This window comes from Bufo bufo, chromosome 7 (assembly GCF_905171765.1).
Source record: "Bufo bufo chromosome 7, aBufBuf1.1, whole genome shotgun sequence".
NCBI lineage: Eukaryota > Metazoa > Chordata > Amphibia > Anura > Bufonidae > Bufo > Bufo bufo.
In genome coordinates, this window is record NC_053395.1 from 38,653,031 (window position 1) to 38,677,468 (window position 24,438).

At 43.9% G+C, this 24,438-nt stretch overlaps 1 protein-coding gene across 1 annotated transcript; it reads left to right on the forward strand.

Annotated features, from left to right (window-relative positions):
- The first annotated feature begins 446 nt into the window (after positions 1 to 446).
- On the forward strand, positions 447 to 23,411 carry LOC121008251 (cytochrome c oxidase assembly protein COX19). Its single transcript, XM_040440684.1, has 3 exons — positions 447 to 599; positions 1,902 to 2,013; positions 23,127 to 23,411. The coding sequence occupies exons 1-3, from the start codon at positions 518 to 520 to the stop codon at positions 23,212 to 23,214; spliced, it is 282 nt and encodes a 93-aa protein (XP_040296618.1). The 5' UTR covers positions 447 to 517; the 3' UTR covers positions 23,215 to 23,411.
- The last annotated feature ends 1,027 nt before the right edge of the window (positions 23,412 to 24,438 follow it).

Genomic DNA, 24,438 nt, shown 5'->3' on the forward strand with positions numbered 1-24,438 from the left:
TTTTTTTTTTTCAGTTTCCACCCCATTAATAATTTTATTCCAGCCTCCCAGTACATCGTATGGAATATTAAATGGCGCCATTAGAATGTACAAACTTGTCCAACAAAACACAAGCCAATGTATGGCTATATGAAGCAGGGAAAAATAAAAAAGTTAGGGTTTTTAAAAGTCAAGGAGATAAAAAGAAAAAAAAAATATGGCGCCAAGGGGTTAATAAATCAGACCATAAAATTTACAGGGAAGGTGCTCGTTCAAACTATAAAACGCCAGTGTGAACTGTAGCTTCAACTAGAAGCCACGAGAACAGTGCAGCAGCCAAACTACAGGACAAGCGCCACACCGCCATCTAGTGGCCAGAATAAATATCTCGCACATAAAAGACGCCGCCGTGGGAGGATTATTCACAGCAGGTCACGCTGCTGGTAAAGGTTACGCATGCGCAGAAGAGGCGCCTGAGCTCCTAGGTGTCCATATTGGAAGAGGTCACAGGAAGCAGAACAGGAGGTAGGCCGCAAAAATGTCCACCGCTATGAACTTCGGGACGAAAACCTTTAAACCTCGGCCTCCGGAGAAAGGCTCCTTTCCTCTGGATCACTTCGGTGAGTCTTGTTACTTATCGGAACGGCAGGGCAATCTAAACCGGAGGTCAGCCCCTGTAGAGCTGTAAACGGAACTAAAGCTCCCTCTAGTGGCCTGATAGCGGTGCAGCATGTTGTATCCTATGTGCTCAGTGCACTGTCCAGGTGCCCAGTTCTGCCATCTCATGGGCACAGGGGTCCTCAGGACAAAATACAGCATTGGCACAAGGGTACAAAGCAGCAAATATTAGGCATCACATGATTATGACAAATATGGCTCCAAAACAGAAAAAAAAGGGAAAATAAAAACCCTCTTCAATACAATGCTGTTGTGGCATTACCGATTGCAAGTTCTTTCCACCACGTCGTAGTGGCCATGTTAACAGGGTCGGACATGATTATATTTTCACTGCCTGACCCTTTCAATCAAAGTGCAGAGGGTGCTACAGTTGCAGGGAGAGCAGAGCCTCTAGGTGTAATGCCTCGTCATTTCCGGTCGCACTGGACATGACGTGAGGAGGTGTGCCGCGCAGGCGCACAACGACGGGGTAGGGAAATTTCACAGCAGAGTGCGCATGCGCCGGGAGCCTCGCCAGCTGTTAGGGTAGGGAAAAATTACGGGCCAGTGCACAGGCGCGGTGATTGGAGGGATGTTCTCAGCTGGACACCGGCCGACACTGCGCATGCGCTGGGAACCTCACCAGCAGTTAGGGAAGGGAAAAATTACGGGCCAGTGCTTTTTCCTAACCGCTGGTGAGGCTCCCGGCGCATGCGCACTCTGCTGTGAAATTTCCCTACCCCGTCGTTGTGCGCCTGCGCGGCCCGGCACCCCTCCTCATGTCATGTCCGGTGTGACCGGAAGTGACGAGGGTAGGGAAATCTCACGAGGTAGGGAAATATAACGTAACAGGAACCTAAAAAAGCCACCTGATTTAATCACTGTTTTTTTAAGGCGTCTTAGCACCTGCTGTGTTTGTTTTTTTTTTTTTTTTGTAGAGCCGGTATGGGGGAAAAAATATTAGTAAAAAACTGCTATGCACAAACACTATTAAAAAGCCCCAACACACCTTGCCCTTCATTTTTATTTTTTTTCTTAAAAAAACAAACAAAAGAGATCTGTGGGGGGAAAAAAGTCAGGAAATTCTGTAAAAAAAAAGCACCAGACACGGAGCATGCTGCAATTTTGAAAAAAAAAAGCAATTGACCCAAAAAACGCAAGCGAAGGGAGAACAAATGGCACTTAAAAAAATTCTGATGCCCTCAAAAAAAACAAAAAACACAATGTTTGTCACCCTGCTTAAATAACTTTTTTTTTATTTGCAGGAGAGTGTAAGCCATTTAAAGAAATCTTCATGAAATGTTTGCGGGAAAACTCTTTCCAGAGCGCTCTGTGCCGGGAGGAATCCAAGGAATATCTGGAGTGCCGAATGGAAAGGTATTCGAGGAGAAGAAAACTAAAAAAAAGCAATAACCTTTGCAATTCACTGCACTTACCTTCCTCTAACTGTGTCCTCGGCATGAACACTGAGGGTCAGTTCACATGGCAGATTTTTGAGCATTTTTGATGCGTTTTACACGCGTAAAATGCGTAAATAAAACCGCCTATAAACAGCCTCTCATTAGGGCCTCTTGCACACGACCGTATGTCAGCACGTGTAAAAAAAAAGGAAGCCGCATGCCCTATCTTGGGGCAGAATCGGTGTTTATTTTCCCATTCAGATTAAAGGAAGCAGAAAAAAACCGCACTATTTGCGATGTGAACATATGCACCTTTTTTGTTCTTTTTTTTCCACACGTAAACGATCGAAAAATGCTTGTGGGAAAAGTACTATAGAATTTAATAAAGTTTTGAATAACTTTTTTTTTTTTTTTTTTAAAAGGGGAGTGTAGTTTTATTTGTTTTGGTACATAAAAGTGCAATTCTGGATAAGTTTACTAAAGTTTTTATTAACCCCTTAAGGACACTGCCTTTTTACACCTTAGGACCAGGCCATTTTTTGCAAATCTGACCAGAGTCCCTTTAAGTGCTGATAACTTTAAAACGCTTTGACTTATCCAGGCCGTTCTGAGATTGTTTTTTCGTCACATATTGTACTTCATGACACTGGTAAAATGAAGTAAAAAAAAATAATTTTTTTTTGCACCAAAAAATACCTAATTTAACAAAAATTTGGAAAAATTTGCAAATTTCAAAGTTTCAGTTTCTCTACTTCTGTAATACATAGTAATACCCCCAAAAATTGTGATGACTTTACATTCCCCATATGTCTACTTCATGTTTGAATTGTTTTGGGAATGATATTTTATTTTTTGGGGATGTTATAAGGCTTAGAAGTTTAGAAGCAAATCTTGAAATTTTTCAGAAATTTACAAAAACTCAATTTTTAGGGACCAGTTCAGGTCTCAAGTCACTTTGCGAGGCTTACATAATAGAAACCGCCCAAAAATGACCCCATCTAAGAAACTACACCCCTCAAGGTATTCAAAACTGATTTTACAAACTTCGTTAACCCTTTAGGTGTTGCACAAGAGTTATTGGCAAATGGGGATGAAATTTGAGAATTTCATTTTTTTGCCTAATTTTCCATTTTAACCCATTTTTTCCACTAACAAAGCAAGGGTTAACAGCCAAACAAGACTGTATCTTTATTGCCCTGACTCTGCCGTTTACATAAACACCCCATATGTGGCTGTAAACTACTGTACGGCCACACAGCGGGGCGTAGAGGGAAAGGTGCGCCGTTTGGTTTTTGGAAGACAGATTTTGCTGGACTGGTTTATTTACACCATGTCCCATTTGAAGCCCCCCTGATGCACCCCTAGAGTAGAAACTCCATAAAAGTGACCCCATCTAAGAAACTACACCCCTCAAGGTATTCAAAACTGATTTTACAAACTTTTTTTAACCCTTTAGGTGTTGCACAAGATTTAATGGAAAATAGAGATACAATTTCAAAATTTCACTTTTTTGGTAGATTTTCCATTTTAATATTTTTTTTCCAGTTACAAAGCAAGGGTTAACAGCCAAACAAAACTCATTATTTATGGCCCTGATTCTGTAGTTTACAGAAACACCCCATATGTGGTCGTAAACCGCTGTACGGGCACACGGCAGGGCGCAGAAGGAAAGGAATGCCATACGGTTTTTGGAAGGCAGATTTTGCTGGACTGTTTTTTTTTTTGACACCATGTCCCATTTGAAGCCCCCCTGATGCACCCCTAGAGTAGAAACTCCAAAAAAGTGACCCCATTGTAGAAACTACGGGATAGGGTGGCAGTATTGTTGGTACTAGTTTAGGGTACATATGATTTTTGGTTGCTCTATATTACACTTTTTGTGAGGCAAGGTAACAAAAAATAGCTTTTTTGGCACTGTTTTTTTTTTTTTGTTATTTACAACATTCATCTGACAGGTTAGATCATGTGGTAATTTTATAGAGCAGGTTGTCACGGACGCAGCGATACCTAATATGTATGCTTTTTTTTTTTTTTTTTATGTAAGTTTTACACAATGATTTCATTTTGAAAACAAAGAAAATGTTTTAGTGTCTCCATAGTCTAAGAGCCATAGTTTTTTCAGTTTTTGGGCGATTATCTTAAGTAGGGTCTCATTTTTGGGTGCATATGACTTTTTGATCACTTGCTATTACACTTTTTGTGACGTAAGATGACAAAAAATTGCTTTTTTTACACCGTTTTTATTTTTAATTTTTTACGGTGGTCATCTGAGGGGTTAGATCATGTGTTATTTTTTTAGAGCCGGTCGATACGGACGCGGCGATACCTAATATGTATACTTTTTTTTAATTTATGTAAGTTTTACACAAGGATTTCATTTTTGAAACAAAAAAACATGTTTTAGTGTTTCCATAGTCTAAGAGCCATAGTTTTTTCAGTTTTGGGGCGATTATCTTGGGTAGGGTATGATTTTTGTGGTATGAGATGACGGCTTGATTGTTACAATTTTGGCGTACATGCGACTTTTTTGATCACTTTTATTACCTTTTTTTGGGAAGTAAGGTGGGCAAAATTTCAATTTCATCATAGTTTTTTATTTTTTATTTTTATGGCGTTCACCGTTCGGGTAAAGTAACATGACCGTTTTATAGATCAGGTCGTTACGGACGCGGCGATACCAAACATGTGTAGGGAATTTTATTTTTTTCATTTTTAATCAGTGATAAATGTGTTTTTTGATTTTTTTTACTTTTTTTTTCACTTTTTTTCACTTTTTTTTTCACCCAGACCCACTTGGTTCTTGAAGATCCAGTGGGTCTGATGTCTGTATAATACAGTACAGTACAATATATATTGTTCTGTACTGTATTTTACTTACACTGAACAGATATATGCTTTTAGCACAGATCTGTTCAGCACCATGGACAGCAGGACGCCTGAGCAGGCGTCCTGTTGCCATGGGAACCTTCCCCGTCTGCTCAGAACTTCGCAGACGGGGAAGGGTAAGGAGGGGATCTGTCGGGGGGCTCTCTGGGGGCTTTCTCCCTCTCCATAGGGGGGCTGCAAAGGCACTGCAGCCCCCCGATGGGAGAGGGAGGGAGCTCCCTCTTACTGTTAACTTTTTCCATACAGCGGTCCGTACGGACCGCGGTATGGAAAGGGTTAAACGGCTGACATCGCAATGTGCTGGCACCCTGGTATACCCACTAGAAGCCAACGATTATACAAGGGGAGGCGGGCGGGGGATTGCGATCCCGCCTGCCGCACCTCCCGCACCGCCCCCACCGCCCGCAACCCTCCCCCTGCACCTCCCACGGGGCCAAAATCACTCAGGGGTGCAGGGGGGGGGGATACAGATATAATTTGGACATTATAAAGTTTCTGATCCTCGCGGTCAGGGACCGCGGGGATCAGAAACTGCAAAAAGCGCATCAAACCGCATGTCTGAATTGACCTGCGGTTTGTTGCGATCGCCGACATGGGGGGGTCACGGGACCCCCCCGCGCATTTAGCCTAGGTGCCTGCTCAATGATTTGAGCAGGCACCTTGTTCCGATCACTGCCGGCCGGGCGGCAGTGATCGGAACAACACATGATGTACCGGTACGTCATGTGTCCTTAACCACTTAAGGACCACAGGTTTATACCCCCCTAAAGACCAGGCCCTTTTTTACAAATCGGCACTACACTACTTTCACCGTTTATTGCTCGGTCATGCAACTTACCACCCAAATGAATTCTACCTCCTTTTCTCCTCACTAATAGAGCTTTCATTTGGTGGTATTTCATTGCTGCTGACATTTTTACTTTTTTTGTTATTAATCGAAATTTAACGATTTTTTTGCAAAAAAATGACATTTTTCACTTTCAGTTGTAAAATTTTGCAAAAAAAACGAGAACCATATAGAAATTTTGCTCTAAATTTATAGTTCTACATGTCTTTGATAAAAAAAAAAATGTTTGGGTAAAAAAAAAATGGTTTGGGTAAAAGTTATAGCGTTTACAAACTATGGTACAAAAATGTGAATTTCCGCTTTTTGAAGCAGCTCTGACTTTCTGAGCACCTGTCATGTTTCCTGAGGTTCTACAATGCCCAGACAGTACAAACACCCCACAAATGACCCCATTTCGGAAAGTACACACCCTAAGGTATTTGCTGATGGGCATAGTGAGTTCATAGAACTTTTTATTTTTTGTCACAAGTTAGCGGAAAATGATGATTATTATTTATTTATTTTTTTCTTACAAAGTCTCATATTCCACTAACTTGTGACAAAAAATAAAAACTTCTATGAACTCACTATGCCCATCACGAAATACCTTGGGGTCTCTTCTTTCCAAAATGGGGTCACTTATGGGGTAGTTATACTGCCCTGGCATTCTAGGGGCCCAAATGTGTGGTAAGGAGTTTGAAATCAAATTCTGTAAAAAATGGCCGGTGAAATCCGAAAGGTGCTCTTTGGAATGTGGGCCCCTTTGCCCACCTAGGCTGCAAAAAAGTGTCAAACATCTGGTATCTCCGTATTCAGGAGAAGTTGAGGAATGTGTTTTGGGGTGTCTTTTTACATATACCCATGCTGGGTGAGATAAATATCTTGGTCAAATGCCAACTTTGTATAAAAAATGGGAAAAGTTGTCTTTTGCCAAGATATTTCTCTCACCCAGCAGGGGTATATGTATAATGACACCCCAAAACACATTCCCCACCTTCTCCTGAGTACGGGGATACCAGATGTGTGACACTTTTTTGCAGCCTAGGTGGGCAAAGGGGCCCATATTCCAAAGAGCACCTTTCGGATTTCACAGGTCATTTTGGAAAGAAGAGACCCCAAGGTATTCGCTGATGGGCATAGTGAGTTCATGGAAGTTTTTATTTTTTTTCACAAGTTAGTGGAATATGAGACTTTGTATGAAAAAAAAAAAAATCAGCATTTTCCACTAACTTGTGACAAAAAATAAAAAATTCTAGGAACTCGCCATGCCCCTCACGGAATACCTTGGGGTGTCTTCTTTCCAAAATGGGGTCACTTGTGGGGTAGTTATACTGCCCTGGCATTTTCCAGGGGCCCTAATGTGTGGTAAGTAGGTAAATGACCTGTGAAATCCTAAAGGTGCTCTTTGGAATATGGGCCCCTTTGCCCACCTAGGCTGCAAAAAAGTGTCACACATGTGGTATCGCCGTATTCAGGAGAAGTTGGGGAATGTGTTTTGGGGTGTCATTTTACATATACCCTTGCTGGGTGAGAGAAATATCTTGGCAAAAGACAACTTTTCCCATTTTTTTATACAAAGTTGGCATTTGACCAAGATATTTCTCTCACCCAGCATGGGTATATGTAAAATGACACCCCAAAACACATTCCCCAACTTCTCCTGAGTACGGCGATACCAGATGTGTGACACTTTTTTGCAGCCTAGATGCGCAAAGGTGCCCAAATTCCTTTTAGGAGGGCATTTTTAGACATTTGGATACCAGACTTCTTCTCACGCTTTGGGGCCCCTAGAATGCCAGGGCAGTATAAATACCCCACATGTGACCCCATTTTGGAAAGAAGACACCCCAAGGTATTCAATGAGGGGCATGGCGAGTTCATAGAAATTTTATTTTTTGGCACAAGTTAGCGGAAATTGATATTTTTAATTTTTTTTCTCACAAAGTCTCCCTTTCCGCTAACTTGGGAAAAAAATTTCAATCTTTCATGGACTCAATATGCCCCTCACGGAATACCTGGGGTGTCTTCTTTCCGAAATGGGGTCACATGTGGGGTATTTATACTGCCCTGGCATTCTAGGGGCCCTAAAGCGTGAGAAGAAGTCTGGAATATAAATGTCTAAAAAAATTTACGCATTTGGTTTCCGTGAGGGGTATGGTGAGTTCATGTGAGATTTTATTTTTTGACACAAGTTAGTGGAATATGAGACTTTGTAAGAAAAAAAAAATAATAATTCCGCTAACTTGGGCCAAAAAAATGTCTGAATGGAGCCTTACAGAGGGGTGATCAATGACAGGGGGGTGATCAGGGAGTCTATATGGGGTGATAACCACAGTCATTGATCACGCCCGTGTAAGGCTTCATTCAGACGTCCGTATGCGTTTTGCGGATCCGATCCATCTATCAGTGCATCCGTAAAAATCATGCGGACATCTGAATGGAGCTTTACAGGGGGGTAATCAATGACAGGGGGGTGATCAATGACAGGGGGGTGATCAGGGAGTCTATATGGGGTGATCAGGGGCTAATAAGGGGTTAATAAGTGACGGGGGGGGGGTGTAGTGTAGTGTAGTGTAGTGGTGCTTGGTGCTACTTTACTGAGCTACCTGTGTCCTCTGGTGGTCGATCCAAACAAAGGGGACCACCAGAGGACCAGGTAGCAGGTATATTAGACGCTGTTATCAAAACAGCGTCTAATATACCTGTTAGGGGTTAAAAAAAACACATCTCCAGCCTGCCAGCGAACGATCGCCGCTGGCAGGCTGGAGATCAACTCTCTTACCTTCCGTTCCTGTGAGCGCGCGCGCCTGTGTGCGCGCGTTCACAGGAAATCTCGGCTCACGCGAGATGACTCCTATTGGCGTTAGCGTAGCCTGGGGGAGCCGCCGCAATGACGCCTTTCGGCGTTAGCGTGGCGGCAAGCGGTTAAGAGGTTAAAAGGCGCATTTTATTTCTGCGTACCAGAGCTCATAGTGAACATACCGATGTGCTATTATTGTTATATAAAATGGCTCCTGGGGTGAAGAAGAAGAGTGGAGTCTCTAAGTTCTTTTTGCCAAGGTTGACAAAAAAAAAAAAAGCGTAAAAATCTGCCTGAAAAACACATTACAAAAATGCAATAAAAAAATGCACGTAATTTTGAGGCGTAAAAATCTGCTAGGATTCAGCACAGATTTTTTTTTTTTTTTTTTTTTACAAGTGTATTTTGAAAATCAGCCATGTGAACTTAAAATCTGACAGACTCCCTAATGGCGAAAGACTGTCTGCTCTGACAGCCGTACGCCTGAAGGCCCCATGCACACTGCCGTATGTGTTTTTTCAGTCCGCAAACCACAGATCCACAAAACACGGGTACCGGCCGTGTGCATGCCGCCATTTTCTTTCTCCCTTCTGTAGAAATGTACCGTCCTTGTTCGCAAAAGGGGCATATTCTATCTTTCCAGGACGTTCCCCATAACGGCACATGGGAGGTTGTCCTTATAGGTCTCTGTAGGGACAGGAAGCAAGAGAGTTTAAAAGGCCCCTCCCCACCCCCCTATCCAGTGCAAGAGAGGCCCTCTTGAGGGGGAAGAAAGGAAAATGGAAGTAGCCACAAGGGTACTAAGGGCTGGAACTGGGTCGGGTGGTGTCTGGCCATTCCTCCCAGTTTCCTCCAGGCCCTGCTAGTACCTCTTTGCGAGGTTCCCTAGCCTTCCCAGATTACTTCTCTCCCACATGGCCGCGGTATCTGGGAGCCGAAGCCGCTTCCCCTCCGGGGGCTCTGGGCTCGGCAGCGTGCATTCCACCTCGCGTGGGCGCATAGCGGTGACGTCACTTCCGGGGAACGCTCCGTGTACAGGAAGTGACGCCGCTCCGCCAGATGGCGGCGCCCAGCGTTCCATGCTGGAGGCCTGGTGGTGGGCCTCGCATGAGGGGTTGACTCTCCCCTAGGGGATAGAGTCCCCAAGAAGGAAGGAGGAGCGCAGCGGCAGCAGGGGGGGGCGGACCCTTAAGGTAAGATTATATAAAAGGGAACCAGCAAGCAGTTAGGCTTGTCTGCTGTTCCAAATGGAGTCCCAGATGTCTACCAAGCCTGAATTGGCTGGCGATACCCCTGCTCAGGGCTATGTAAGTTAATTACCAAACCCTGCTTTATTCTGTTTATTAGTCTACACTAGTACTAAGGGAGAGTTCCTTTGTTTGTTCTTAGGGGGGAAAAGGATCCGGGACAAAGATCCCAGACAGGCTTTTTGGTTTCCGTTTGTGAGATCCGTTCAGGGCTCACAGTTTAGCCCTAAGGCTCAGTTCAGACATGAGCGTTCTGAAAGGAGCGCTCTGTATGCGCGATTGTATGCGCGATTGTAAACGCCCGTACAGAGACAAGCGTACACACAGTGTCGCGCGTTCCCGAAAGTCTATGTACGGGAACGCGCGACAAGCGCCCAAAAAAAACGCTCCTGTACTTGTTTGAGCGTCGGGCGTTTTACAGCGCGATCGTACGCGCTGTAAAACGCCCAGGTGAGAACCATTCCCATAGGGAAGCATTGGTTTCTCCTTGTTGAGCGTTTTACAGCGCGTAGGAACGCGCTGTAAAACGCTCAGGTCTGAACTGAGCCTAATGCATGGGATGAAAGGTCATACCCCACTTAACATATTCCTAATAATTTCACTAAAAACACTGAAACCAATTATTTTTACTAATTAATAATTTAACATTAACAACTTAATAAAAAAAATTCCATTGAACGCAATACACAAACTCAGCCATAAGCTCAAGCTCATTATAAATTAATAATTTAACATTAACAACTCAATTTAAACATTCATTTGAACTCCTATATAACAAAACACGAGCACGAGCTCAGCCATAAGCTCAAGCTCAAAAATTGTAGCTTATCAAACCATTCATAACCCAGTTAAAAATAAACGACAGCCTATCAGGAAGGGCGGGCAGGCAGCGATGCTTCTTCTTTCACCGATGAGGTACGGACCCCAGCTTCACCTGCGCCCACATATTTATCCGCACCAGCTTAACCCGACTAGCCAATCACAGCCTTAACCCGACTAGCCAATCACAGCCATAACCCGACTAGCCAATCACAGCCATAAACAAAGGTAACCATTGGCTAAAATATCAGCCAATAAAATAAGGGTTGCCACACCAGGGCAGAATTGCCCAAACGGTGGCGACCCAATCAAAACCATGTTGCCATCCCAGGCAATCTGCCTGGACATGGCAACGGTAAAAAAAAAAAAAAAAAACGGGAAAAATTCCCGCCAAAACTAATGGCATGAACCACCTAGGGATGACCTTAATCCCATGTGGATCCTTCCCTAATGTCCAGGGTCCCACCATTCTGAATGGATAAGGATCCGCTCAGAATGCATCAGTTTGGCTCCGTTCCGCCTCCATTCCGCTTTGGAGGCGGACACCAAAACGCGGCTTGCAGCATTATGGTGTCCGTCTGACGAAACTGAGCCATACGGATCCGTCCTGACACACAATGTAAGTCAATGGGGACATATCTGTTTTCACTGACACAATAGAAAACTGATCCGTCCTCCATTGACTTTCAATGGGGTTCAAGACGGATCCGTTTTGGCTATGTTACAGATAATACAAAGGGATCCGTTCTGAACGGATGCAGACGGATGTATTATCTGAACGGATACGTTTGTGCAGATCCATGACGGAGCCGCACCAAACGCGAGTGTGAAAGTAGCCTTTCCTGTACTAGAAAGTTACAGGAATCGTACAAAAAAACTGCCTGTGCCCTGATTGTATTGCAAAACTTCTGAAGGAGGAACAGCCGTCCTTCCTCTCTGATCTGAGGTCTGTGATAAGAGAAGAAGTACAGGCTTCAGTTTCTAGCTTGAATCCTCCACCAGTTTCTCCGCCAGCTTCAAAGAAACCTAGAATCCAGCTGGAATCGGATTCAGACAAACAGGGCAAAAATGCTTATTATTCGGACGGGGAGTTAGAAGAAGAAGAGGAGTTAGGCCTCTTTCACACGGGCGAGTTTTTCCGCGCGGGTGCAATGCGTGAGGTGGGGCTGTGCACGTAAACAGTGATTTTTCACGCATCACTTGTGCGTTGCGTGAAAATCGCAGCATGCTCTATATTCAGCGTTTTTCACGCAACGCAGGCCCCATAGAAGTGAATGGGGTTGCGTGAAAATCACAAGCATCCGCAAGCAAGTGTGGATGTGGTGCGATTTTCATGCATGGTTGCTAGGTGACGATCGGGATGGGGACCCGATCTTTATTATTTTCCCTTATAACATGGTTATATGGGAAAATAATAGCATTCTTAATATAGAATGCTTAGTAAAATAGGGATGGAGGGGTTAAAAAAAATAAAATAAAATTATGATAATTAGGGCTCATGCACACAACTGTATTTTGCGTTCAGTATACTGGCCGTTTTTGTAGTTCAGTATGCGGTACATATACTGAACCATTCATTTCAATGGTTCAGCAAAAAATACTGAAGTGTCTCCGTGTGCATTCCGTTTCAGTATTTCAGTATTTCCGTACCGTGAAAAGATAGAACATGTCCTATTCTTGTCCGCAAATCACGGTGCTTGGCTCCATTCAGGTCAATGGGTCCGCAAAAAAAACGGAACACATACGGAAATGCATCCGTATGTCTTCCGTTTCCGTTCCGTTTTTTGCTGAACCATCTATTGAAAATGTTATGCCCAGCCCAATTTCATCTATGTAATTACTGTATGCTGTATATGCCATACGGAAAAACGGAAACAAAAAACGGAACAACGGATCCGTGAAAAAGCCATACGGTCGTGTGCATGAGGCCTCAAACTCGCCTCATCCACTTGTTCGCGCAGCCCAGCTTGTCTTCTTTCTTCTTCTTTCATGACCTGGGAGAAAAAGGACCTTTTGGTGGCGTCAATGCGCTCATCACATGGTCCATCACCATGGTGATGGACCATGTGATGAGCGCAGTGATGTCACCAAAGGTCCTTTTCCTCCCAGGTCATGAAAGAAGAGAAGCCGGGCTGCGCGAACAAGTGGATGAGGTGAGTTTAATTTTTTTAATTAATTTTTTAACCCCTCCATCCCTCATTTACATTCTGTATTAAGAATGCTATTTTCCCTTATTACCATGTTATAAGGGAAAATACTAAAATTTACACAACACCGGTCCCAAACCCGAACTTCTGTGAAGAAGTCCGGGTTCGGGTTCGGGTCTGGGTACCAAACATGCCGATTTTTCTCACGCGCGTGCAAAACGCATGAAAACGTTTTGCACTCACACTGAAAAATCACGCATTTTACCGCGACGCACCCGCATCCTATCCGGCCCTCACACGCGACGCCCGTGTGAAAGAGGCCTTAATCTTTCCCTCTGGTTCTTCTGAAGACCAGAAAAAAATACCTCTTTTTCTTTGGAAGACTTGGATTCTTTACTATCGGCGATAAGGGAAGCTATGGAGGTGAAGGAGGTTCAGCCACCCAAAACAACTCAAGACGAGATGTTTGGAAGATTAAGGGGAAAGAAAAGGAAACAGTTTACGGTTAATTCCAATCTGAGAGAGATGATACTGGAGGAATGGGAAGACGCAGAAAATAAACTTTCTATTCCTCGGGAATTCAGAAGTCTCCTTCTCTTTAAGGCCTCATGCACACGAACGTATTTTGTGTCCGTTCCGTTTTTTTGCGGATAGGATGGGGACCTATTCAAGTGTGCTATCCGCATCCGTATGTCTGTTCCGTAGCCCTGCAAAAAAAATCTAACATGTCCTATTCTTGTCCGGTTTGCGGACAAGGATAGGCATTGTTACAATGGATCCACAAAAAAAACGGATGCCATACGGACGTCATCCTTTTTTTTTTTCTTTTGCAGATCGGCAATTTGCTGACTACAAAACGCATACGGTCGTGTGCATGTAGCTTAATCCTAAGAACACTAAATTATGGGAAGAAGTTCCAAAAATAGATGTCCAGGTAGCAAAAGTTGCAAAAAAGACAACCATCCCATTTGAAGACTTGTTCCTATTGAAAGATCCCATGGACCAAAAATCTGATGGACTCCTAAAAAGAGTCTGGGAATGTTCATCAGCAACAATCAATACTTAATATTGCCGCCACATCTGTAGCCAGAGCTATGGGATTATGGCTCAATCAATTGGAAAACCATTTAAAGCTCAAGACACCTAGAGAAGTAATTGTAGATTCTCTGCCTTTTCTAAAAATGGCCACAGCTTTCATGGGTGACGCTTCTGTGTAATCTATTTGTTTTGCAGCACTATCAAGTACCACTAGAAGGGCCTTGTGGCTGAAGACCTGGACGGGCGACATAGCTTCTAAAAAGAAGTTGCGTGCAATACCATTTTCCGGTTCTTACGTATTTGGACCCGTATTGGATACCATTTGAGAAAGAGCGGCTGACAAGAAGAAAGGATTTCCAGAAGAGAAGCCCAGGAAAAGTCAGCCCTTTCGGAGAACAGACATTCCCAGTAATCATCGAATAGAGGAAAAGGGAAAATCTGGTAGATGGAGCTACCCGAAAGGAGGCAGAGGAAGAGGGTTCCTTCTCAACCCCAACAACACAAACAATCCCGGTAAACAATGACACCATTCTGGAGGGAGGAAGACTTTGTTTTTTCAGCCAGGAATGGGTTTCCATCACAAAAAATCCCTGGGTAATCCGAACCATTCAGGAGGGTTACAAACTAGAATTCAAGTCTCCTCCCCCAGAGCGTTTTCAGATAAACATTACAGAATCAACTTCTATAGGATATTCAGTCTCTGTGCAAGATGAAGGCCATTGTTCCAGTATCCTCGCATCAACATTTAAAGGGTCATTATTCCAAACTATTCCTGGTAAAAAAAAACAACTAATGGATCGTTCAGGACAATCATAAGGTGGATCTCCTATCGAAAGTTCAAGATGGAATCTATTAGGTCAGCCATTCCACTCATCACCCCAGCAGCATTCATGTGCACAATAGACTTGAAGGATGCATATTATCATATCCCTATTCATTCTCATCATCAAAAATATCTGAGATTTGCAATAAAAATGAACAGCCACATACATCATTTCCAATTTCAGTGTCTGCCATTCGGAATCTCGTCAGCTCCGAGGATCTTTACCAAACTGATGGTAGAAGTGATGGCTCACCTAACCTAAGGCACTACAAAATAATTTTATTCCCATACCTGGACGATTTTTTATTAACAGCCCAATCTCAGAAGATATTGAAAGATCATCTTCAATTAAAACTGGAGGTGCTGACAAAATTGGGATGGATCATCAACTTCAACAAATCAGATCTGCGATTGGGAACGAGGAAGATTTTCTTGGGTACACTTCTAGATTCAGTGAAAGAAATGTCCTTTCTACCTATAACCAAACAAAATACCATGGTAATAAAATTCCAACACTTCAAAAAGAAGAAAAGTTGCACGATCAGAGAAGCAATGAGGATTCTGGGCATCATGACATCTTGCATACCCATGATCTCGATGGAACAAGAGTCAAGAATCTCTAGACCAGGGGTGGCCAACCTTACAGGCACAAAGAGCCAGAAAAAAAAATCGTATGACTGCTAGGAGCCACAAGCTTTCCGTTTACACAAATATGCGTGCACACGACAGTATTACTGCAATTGAGTTATCAAACATTTAAAAGTGCATTTAAACCACCTTTCCTACCTGTAATGTAGACAGCTTTAGTGAGACTTCTGGCAATCTTTGTTTTTCACAATGTGTTTCAAGATTTCTCAGATGATGACCGCCCCATGCTCAGATGACCGCCCCATGCTCAGATGACCGCCCCATGCTCAGATGACCGCCCCATGCTCAGATGACTGCCCCATGCTCAGATGACCGCCCCATGCTCAGATGACCGCCCCATGCTCAGATGACCGCCCCATGCTCAGATGACCGCCCCATGCTCAGATGACCGCCCCATGCTCAGATGACCCCCTTATGCTCAGATGACCCCCTTATGCTCAGATGACCCCCTTATGCTCAGATGACCGCCCCATGCTCAGATGACCCCCCCCCCCATGCTCAGATGACCCCCCCCCCATGCTCAGATGACCCCCCCCCCCCCATGCTCAGATGACCGCCTTATGCTCAGATGACCGCCTTATGCTCAGATGACCGCCCATGCTTAGACTACCACCCATATGCTCAAACACACTTGGTGTGCTGGGCAGTGGCACCTGTGAAAATAAAGGCAGAGCAGCAGTGGCAGAGAGACTGAGGCCAGCAGCAGCCATTTCAGTCAGATTAGAGCCAAAGCTGCAGAGTGGCTGTAATCAGACTAAAATGGCTGCTGCTGGCCTCAGTGAGTCTCTCTGCCACTGCTGCTCTGAGTGCCCACTGACCTGCTGTCCACCATTAACATTCATTAAAATTTACTATGTAGCTGGAAGCAGGTCCTCCTTGCTTGCTGTGCCACTTCTTCCCACCCCTATAGCCCCAGCCTGCGGTCTGATGAATCTGGCTGCTGGGCACTGTGGGCAGGCACTGAGAAGACTGGAGGCGGGCATTAGGTCACACACTCACAGATAGGGGTGGGCGGGCACATCGGCGGCTGGTGGCGGGGTTAAGCACTGCAGCTTTGCCTTCTCTGCCGGAGGAGGGGGCGGAGCTGCAGTGAGTGACTGAGTCACGTGCCCGCTCTCGGCGTTCTGAGTCCTCTCCACTCTTCCACCTCGTTCCAGCGCTTCACTCACAGAGAGTAATTGCTGGCCGCACCGCTCCCCTGCGAGCCGCAAATGAAGGCTCAAGGAGCCGCATGCGGCTCGCGAGCCGCGGGTTGGCCACCCCTGCTCTAGACAAAAGGATTTTCCTTACCACAGGGGTAAAGAACTTCCTGAACTGGTGGTTAACTCCAGACAACCTAGTGAAGGGAATTCCCTGGAAGCTGGATCCAATTGTGATGGTAACAACAGATTGCCAGCAAGTCAGGCTGGGGAGCCCAGGTGGCAGATCTATATTTTCAAGGAGACTGGTCACCTTTAGAGAGCCTGGCATCATCAAACTTAAAAGAGCGAACAGCGGTTCTGAAGACTCTGAAACAGGCCAAAAATATTGTAGAGGGGAAGCATCTAAGGATCTTCTCAGACAACATCACTACGGTGTGTTACCTCAAACACCAGGGGGGAACAAGAAATCCCTTGCTGCAGAGGGTGTCAAATCAGATTTTTCACTGGGCCCAATCAAACGTGTTATTAATCTCAGCCTTACATCTAAAGGGCAAAGAAAAAACGACGGCAGATTTCCTGAGCAGGAAAAGAGTCAATCCGGGAGAGTGGATGCTAAACAAAGTAGTATTCCAGGAGTTATGTCACAAATGGGGTCAGCCTCAGATAGAGCTATTTGCGACCAGAGTAAACACACAAACAAGCTGTTTTTACTCTCTAAATCCAAGAGACAATCCTCTAGCAGTGGACACAATATCACAAGTCTGGAACATGGATTTCGCATATGCATTCCCACCAATTCCTCTTATTCCGGCAGTATTGAGGAAGATTGGCGAGAGCACGACAAAGGTGCTATTGATTACTCCAGCCTGACCCAAAAGGGCCTGGTACTCGCTCCTCAGAGCAATGTGCATAGAAGAGCCATTAATCCTCCCAAGGTGACAGGATCTTCTGGTTCAGGGCCCTCAAAAACACCCAGATCTGAAAACCTTGAATTTGACGGCCTGGATCCTGAAAGGGAAATGCTGAAAAGGCAAGGTCTTTCGGAAAAACTAATTGCAACGTTACAAAATAGTCGCAAACCAGTTACTTCGGCCATATACGGGAAAATCTGGAAAAAATTTGATTCCTGGTTGTCTACGGAACACCCAGATGGTTCCTCACCTACCATTTCTCACATCCTAGACTTTCTTCAGAAAGGGTTTGATTTAGGTTTGAGACCGAGTACCTTTTAAAAGTCGAAGTATCGGCTATTTTGGCTTTCCTAGATTTTCTATTAGCAGAACATAGATGGGTAAAGAGGTTCTTTAAAGCAGTTTCTAGATTAAGACCCACAATAAGACAAATTATCCCAACATGGGATTTAACCTTAGTCCTAAACTCCCTTTGTGAACCTCCGTTTGAACCATTAGATCTCTCATCAAGATATTTGTCCATGAAAGCTGTCTTCCTGGTAGCCATTACCTCTGCCCGTAGGATACAGGGAAATTCAAGCTCTCTCTGAAAGAACCTTATCTAAAAATTCTTGATGACAGAGTAATCTTAAAGTTAGACCCAGCTTTTTTTTACCAAAAGTAGTCTCCTCCTTCCATAAAGAACAGGAAATAATTCTTCAGTCCTTTTGTGCTTCTCCTAGAAATGCCAAAGAGGAGCGTTTCCATTGCTTGGATGTGCGGAGGACGATAGTTGACAGTCAACAGAATCTTGGAGACAGGATTCAAATGTATTCATTCAGCATGGAGGGAAAAATAAAGGCCAGAAAGTTACTAAACAAACCTTGGCAAGATGGATCAAATATACAATTCGAGAGGCATACTCTTTACAAAAAAAAAGAGCTGTCCAATCTCCATTAAAGCCCATTCGAAAGCTAATGCCACGATGGATCAAGTCTGTAGAGCAGCTACATGGACAAATTATAATACTTTTTGCAAACATTACCGTTTGGACCTCCCCACCAATCAGAATTTAGTGTTTGGACAAAAGGTCCTTCAAGCGTCCCCCTCCCCCCCCCCCCCCCCCTAAAAAAGTTAAAGTGATTGAGTATTTCTCCCATGTGCTGTCATGGGGGACGTCCTGGAAATCGGTAATTAGTCTTGCAGTAATTGTTTTTCCAGGAGTCCAACATGACCGCACCAATATATCCCCTCCCCCCCCAAAAAATTAAAATTAAAATGTATTTCACATACTTATATAATAACAATTTACAGTAAACATTGTGAATCTAGAATCGCTAAGTACATAACCTGGGGAAAAAATTCTGGTGCAGTGATTTATAAGACACTGGATAGGGGGGTGGGGAGGGGCCTTTTAAACTTTCTTGCTTCCTGTCCCTACAGAGACCTATAAGGACAACCTCCCATGTGCTGTCATGTTGGACTCCTGGAAAAACAATTAACGGTAAGACTAATTGCCTTTTTTTTTTTTTTTTTTTTTTTTTGCGGGTTGTACGGATCGGCCGTACGGACTCGAAGAGCAGCACACCGGTGTGCCGTCCTCGTTTTTTACAGTTCCATTAAATTGAATGGGTCCGCATTCTATCCACAAAAAATGCAGGATGGATTTGCTCAGGTAGATGAGATTTGGACATGCTTGATGTTTTCAGCTCAGAAAGCATATATGATTTAAAGGGGTTCTCTGGGCTTTTTATATTTCCTCAGGATAGGCCATCTATATCAGATTGGCGGGGGTCCATTGATCAGATGTAGGAGGAGACAGCGTGCGAGGTGCGCACGAGCCGCCTCTCTTCCTGCTCGTCGCTGCTGTCTATGGCAAAGCAGCGGCAAACAGGAAGGCACACGGCATGCTCGCACTGCGCACACTCATTCATGGTGAATGAGAGCAGATGGGGTTGTGTCCGGGTTCAGCTCTGAACCCGGACAACCCCTTTAACCCCTTAAGGACACAGCCTTTTTACACCTTAGGACCAGGCCATTTTTTGCAAATCTGACCAGAGTCCCTTTAAGTGCTGATAACTTTAAAACGCTTTGACTTATCCAGGCCGTTCTGAGATTGTTTTTTCGTCACATATTGTACTTCATGACACTGGTAAAATGAAGTAAAAAAAAAATGTTTTTTTGCACCAAAAAATACCTAATTTAACAAAAATTTGGAAAAATTTGCAAATTTAAAAGTTTCAGTTTCTCTACTTCTGTAATACATAGTAATACCCCCAAAAATTGTGATGACTTTACATTCCCCATATGTCTAGTTCATGTTTGAATTGTTTTGGGAATGATATTTTATTTTTTGGGGATGTTATAAGGCTTAGAAGTTTAGAAGCAAATCTTGAAATTTTTCAGAAATTTACGAAAACTCAATTTTTAGGGACCAGTTCAGGTCTCAAGTCACTTTGCAAGGCTTACATAATAGAAACCACCCAAAAATGACCCCATCTAAGAAACTACACCCCTCAAGGTATTCAAAACTGATTTTACAAACTTTTTTAACCCTTTAGGTGTTGCACAAGATTTAATGGAAAATAGAGATACAATTTCAAAATTTCACTTTTTTGGCCGATTTTCCATTTTAATATTTTTTTTCCAGTTACAAAGCAAGGGTTAACAGCCAAACAAAACTCATTATTTATGGCCCTGATTCTGTAGTTTACAGAAACACCCCATATGTGGTCGTAAACCGCTGTACGGGCACACGGCAGGGCGCAGAAGGAAAGGAATGCCATACGGTTTTTGGAAGGCAGATTTTGCTGGACTGTTTTTTTTTTTTGACACCATGTCCCATTTGAAGCCCCCCTGATGCACCCCTAGAGTAGAAACTCCAAAAAAGTGACCCCATTGTAGAAACTACCGGATAGGGTGGCAGTATTGTTGGTACTAGTTTAGGGTACATATGATTTTTGGTTGCTCTATATTACACTTTTTGTGAGGCAAGGTAACAAAAAATAGCTTTTTTGGCACTGTTTTGTTTTTTTTGTTATTTACAACATTCATCTGACAGGTTAGATCATGTGGTAATTTTATAGAGCAGGTTGTCACGGACGCAGCGATACCTAATATGTATGCTTTTTTTTTTTTTTTATGTAAGTTTTACACAATGATTTCATTTTGAAAACAAAGAAAATGTTTTAGTGTCTCCATAGTCTAAGAGCCATAGTTTTTTCAGTTTTTGGGCGATTATCTTAAGTAGGGTCTAATTTATTGCGGGATGAGATGACTGTTTGATTGGCACTATTTTGGGGTGCATATGACTTTTTGATCACTTGCTATTACACTTTTTGTGACGTAAGATGACAAAAAATTGCTTTTTTTACACCGTTTTTAATTTTTTACGGTGGTCATCTGAGGGGTTAGATCATGTGATATTTTTATAGAGCCGGTCGATATGGACGCGGCGATACCTAAAATGTATACTTTTTTTTAATTTATGTAAGTTTTACACAAGGATTTCATTTTTGAAACAAAAAAAAACATGTTTTAGTGTTTCCATAGTCTAAGAGCCATAGTTTTTTCAGTTTTGGGGTGATTTATCTTGGGTAGGGTATGATTTTTGTGGTATGAGATGACGGCTTGATTGTTACAATTTTGGCGTACATGCGACTTTTTTGATCACTTTTATTACCTTTTTTTGGGAAGTAAGGTGGGCAAAATTTCAATTTCATCATAGTTTTTTATTTTTTTATTTTTATGGCGTTCACCGTTCGGGTAAAGTAACATGACCGTTTTATAGATCAGGTCGTTACGGACGCGGCGATACCAAACATGTGTAGGGAATTTTATTTTTTTCATTTTTAATCAGTGATAAATGTGTTTTTTGATTTTTACCCTTTTTTTCACTTTTTTTTTTTACCCAGACCCACTTGGTTCTTGAAGATCCAGTGGGTCTGATGTCTGTATAATACAGTACAGTACAATATATATTGTTCTGTACTGTATTTTACTTACACTGAACAGATCTATGCTTTTAGCACAGATCTGTTCAGCACCATGGACAGCAGGACGCCTGAGCAGGCGTCCTGTTGCCATGGGAACCTTCCCCGTCTGCTCAGAACTTCGCAGACGGGGAAGGGTAAGGAGGGGATCTGTTGGGGGGCTCTCTGGGGGCTCTCTCCCTCTCCATCGGGGGGCTGCAAAGGCACTGCAGCCCCCCGATGGGAGAGGGAGGGAGCTCCCCCTTACTGTTAACTTTTTCCATACAGCGGTCCGTACGGACCGCTGTATGGAAAGGGTTAAACGTCTGGCATCGCAGATGTCAGCCGTTTATACCAGGGTGCCAGCAATGTGCTGGCACCCTGGTATACCCACTAGAAGCCAACGATTATACAAGGGGAGGCGGGCGGGGGATCGCGATCCCGCCTGCCGCACCGCCCGCCTCCCGCACCGCCCCTACCGCCCGCAACCCTCCCCCTGCACCTCCCACGGGGCCAAAATCACTCAGGGGTGCAGGGGGGGGGGGATACAGATATAATTTGGACATTATAAAGTTTCTGATCCTCGCGGTCAGGGACCGCGGGGATCAGAAACTGCAAAAAGCGCATCAAACCGCAGGTCTGAATTGACCTGCGGTTTGTTGCGATCGCCGACATGGGGGGGTCACGGGACCCCCCCGCGCATTTAGCCTAGGTGCCTGCTCAATGATTTGAGCAGGCACCTTGTTCCGATCACTGCCGGCCGGGCGGCAGTGATCAGAACAACACATAACGTACCGGTACGTCATGTGTCCTTAAGAGGTTAAAGGGTTATCGGCATTTTTCTTAATGGCCCCCCCCCCCCCCCCCCCTTCATGTGATTCAGTGATAATGTTGAAAATATTCCTGCCGGGCCAGCGATGCACTCCCCGATGTAATTACATTGCGGGCACTTCCGGATTCATGTGCTGTACATTCTGCATGTGATCCTAGCCCAGATACAACCCGCAATGTACCTGGGTTGCGTCTGCGCAGTCAGGCAGCTTTGGGCGTTTTGATCAGTCAGTGCCCGAGGCTTCCTGACTGCACAGGCGCAACCCTCGTACATCACAGGTTGTAACCAGGCTGTATATTCAGGAAGTGCCTACAACCTAATTACACCGAGGAGTGCAGCACTGGCCCGGTAGGAATGTTTTCAATAGTATCACTGAATCCCAAGAAGAATTGGGGAGTTATTAAAACAAAAATGAAGATAACCCCTTTAAATGGGTTTTCTGTTATATCCTCAGGATAGGTCCTCAGTATCTGATCAGCGGTGGCTGACACCCCGCACTCCCTCTCTGGCATCGGATATAGAGCGCCATCCATTGTGTAGTGGACGGAGCTGGTTACTGCAGCACTGCTGCCACTGAAGTCAGTGGGACTGGTGCTGCAGTAAACAGTTCTGTCCACTACACAGTGGACGGAGCTGTGTATTGCTGGCTCTGGAGCTACAAAGGAACAGGAATCAGACCACTGCCCATCAGATATTGATGACCTATCTTGAGGATAGACCATCAATACAAAATCCTGGACAACCCCTTTAATGTCTGACAGTGAAATGCTGGGTGACAGTCCCTCTGGCCCCATTTATCAAGTGTTCAGAAAGAGAAAAGAGATAAAACTCTGTTTCCCATAACAGCCAATCACAGCGCAGCTTTCATTTTCCCAGGGCACTTTCAGGAATGGAAACTGGGCTCTGATTGGTTGCTATGGGCAACAAGGGCAGCTTTTCTGACATTTTTGATAATTGAGGCCTATTTTGGAAAATATATTTCTGGAATCTGTACTGGATGTGTCCATTGTTTCCCTCATAGACAACTGATGGCAAAGGAGCCCCTGGAAAAGCTCGGCTTCAAGGATCTTACGGAAGAAAAGGCGACAGAGGAGCAGAACAAGATATAACGCAGAGAAAACCTATATGGACTATTTATTCTTGTCATAGACACTTGGAATCTTCTCTGGATGCTCCGAGGACATTTTGCCAAGGCTCTGGTTTATATGCTGTATATATTCTTAAGATTTATACCCTCAGAGGAGGACTGTGGGAGGAAAGCGTCAATGTCTTTGTTACGCCCTAAGTAATAAATACGTTGTTCATACTTGTTTCTTCATCAGTGTATTAAATGGGTTCGGCGGGTTACAGATATTGATAGCCTAACCTCATGATAGGTCATCAATGTCAGATCTGTGGGGGTCTGACACCTGACACCCCCACAGATCAGCTGTGATGCCTTAGATCGATCGTACAGCGTACACAGCTCCCTACACGATGTAGTGGCCGTACTGGGGTACTGCAGCTCACCTCCTATTTAACCCCTTGAGTTCCTGTGTTTTTTCATTTTTTCATTTTCCTAACCTGTATTCCTGGAGCCATAACTTTTTTATTTTTCTGTTCGCATAGCCATGTGAGGGCTCATTTTTTATTTTTTTTGCCAGGACAAGTTGTCCTTTTTAATAGCACCATTTTAAAAAGGAGGAATTAGGAAAAAAATTCCAAATGGGGTGGAATTGTCTCTGATGTTCCCTATGTGGTAAAACTGACCGATGCCCTTCATTCTCTGGGTCAGTACGATTGCAGCCATACCACATATGTATAGTTTGTCTTGTGTTTTAATACAGAAAAAAAAAAAAACTTTTGCATTTTTTTTTCTTTGCCATATATTGACCCCCATAACTTTTTTTTTTTTTTTTTTTTTTTTTTCATTGGTATGTCTACAGAGCTGTGTGGGAGCTCATTTTTTGTGGGACAATCTGTTTTGGACTCTATGTGGTTTTTTTTTTTATAACCTTTTTTTCAATTGTTCCTTGCTTCTTCTGCTCCCTCTCCTTCTTGTTTAACAGGAAAAGTTTCCTACCTAATCAAGGAGAGGGAGGGGCTGGCTGGGAAAGCAGGAGGAGCAAGGGTGCACAGAGTAGCTTGGACCCGCCCTCAGTGCACTTAACTGCTAATTCACATATGGATCAAAAGTAATTTTTTTCTCCAGAATGAGGCAACGAATCGCTAAGTGAAAGGTATCATTAAAGTCAGCTGAGCTAATCCTACAAGGAATTGTGAAAAGGACAGGGTGTAACAGGGAATTTCCTGGTGATGGACACCCTTTAATCTAGACTTGGGGGCGTCATTCA

Bases quoted from the DNA above. Each gene is read 5' to 3' on its own strand.
- LOC121008251 (XM_040440684.1), top strand. From the start codon at position 518: ATGTCCACCGCTATGAACTTCGGGACGAAAACCTTTAAACCTCGGCCT. The intron at 600-1,901 runs GTGAGTCTTGTT...TTTTATTTGCAG, and splicing joins CTTTCCTCTGGATCACTTCG to GAGAGTGTAAGCCATTTAAA. The intron at 2,014-23,126 runs GTATTCGAGGAG...TTTCCCTCATAG, and splicing joins CTGGAGTGCCGAATGGAAAG to ACAACTGATGGCAAAGGAGC.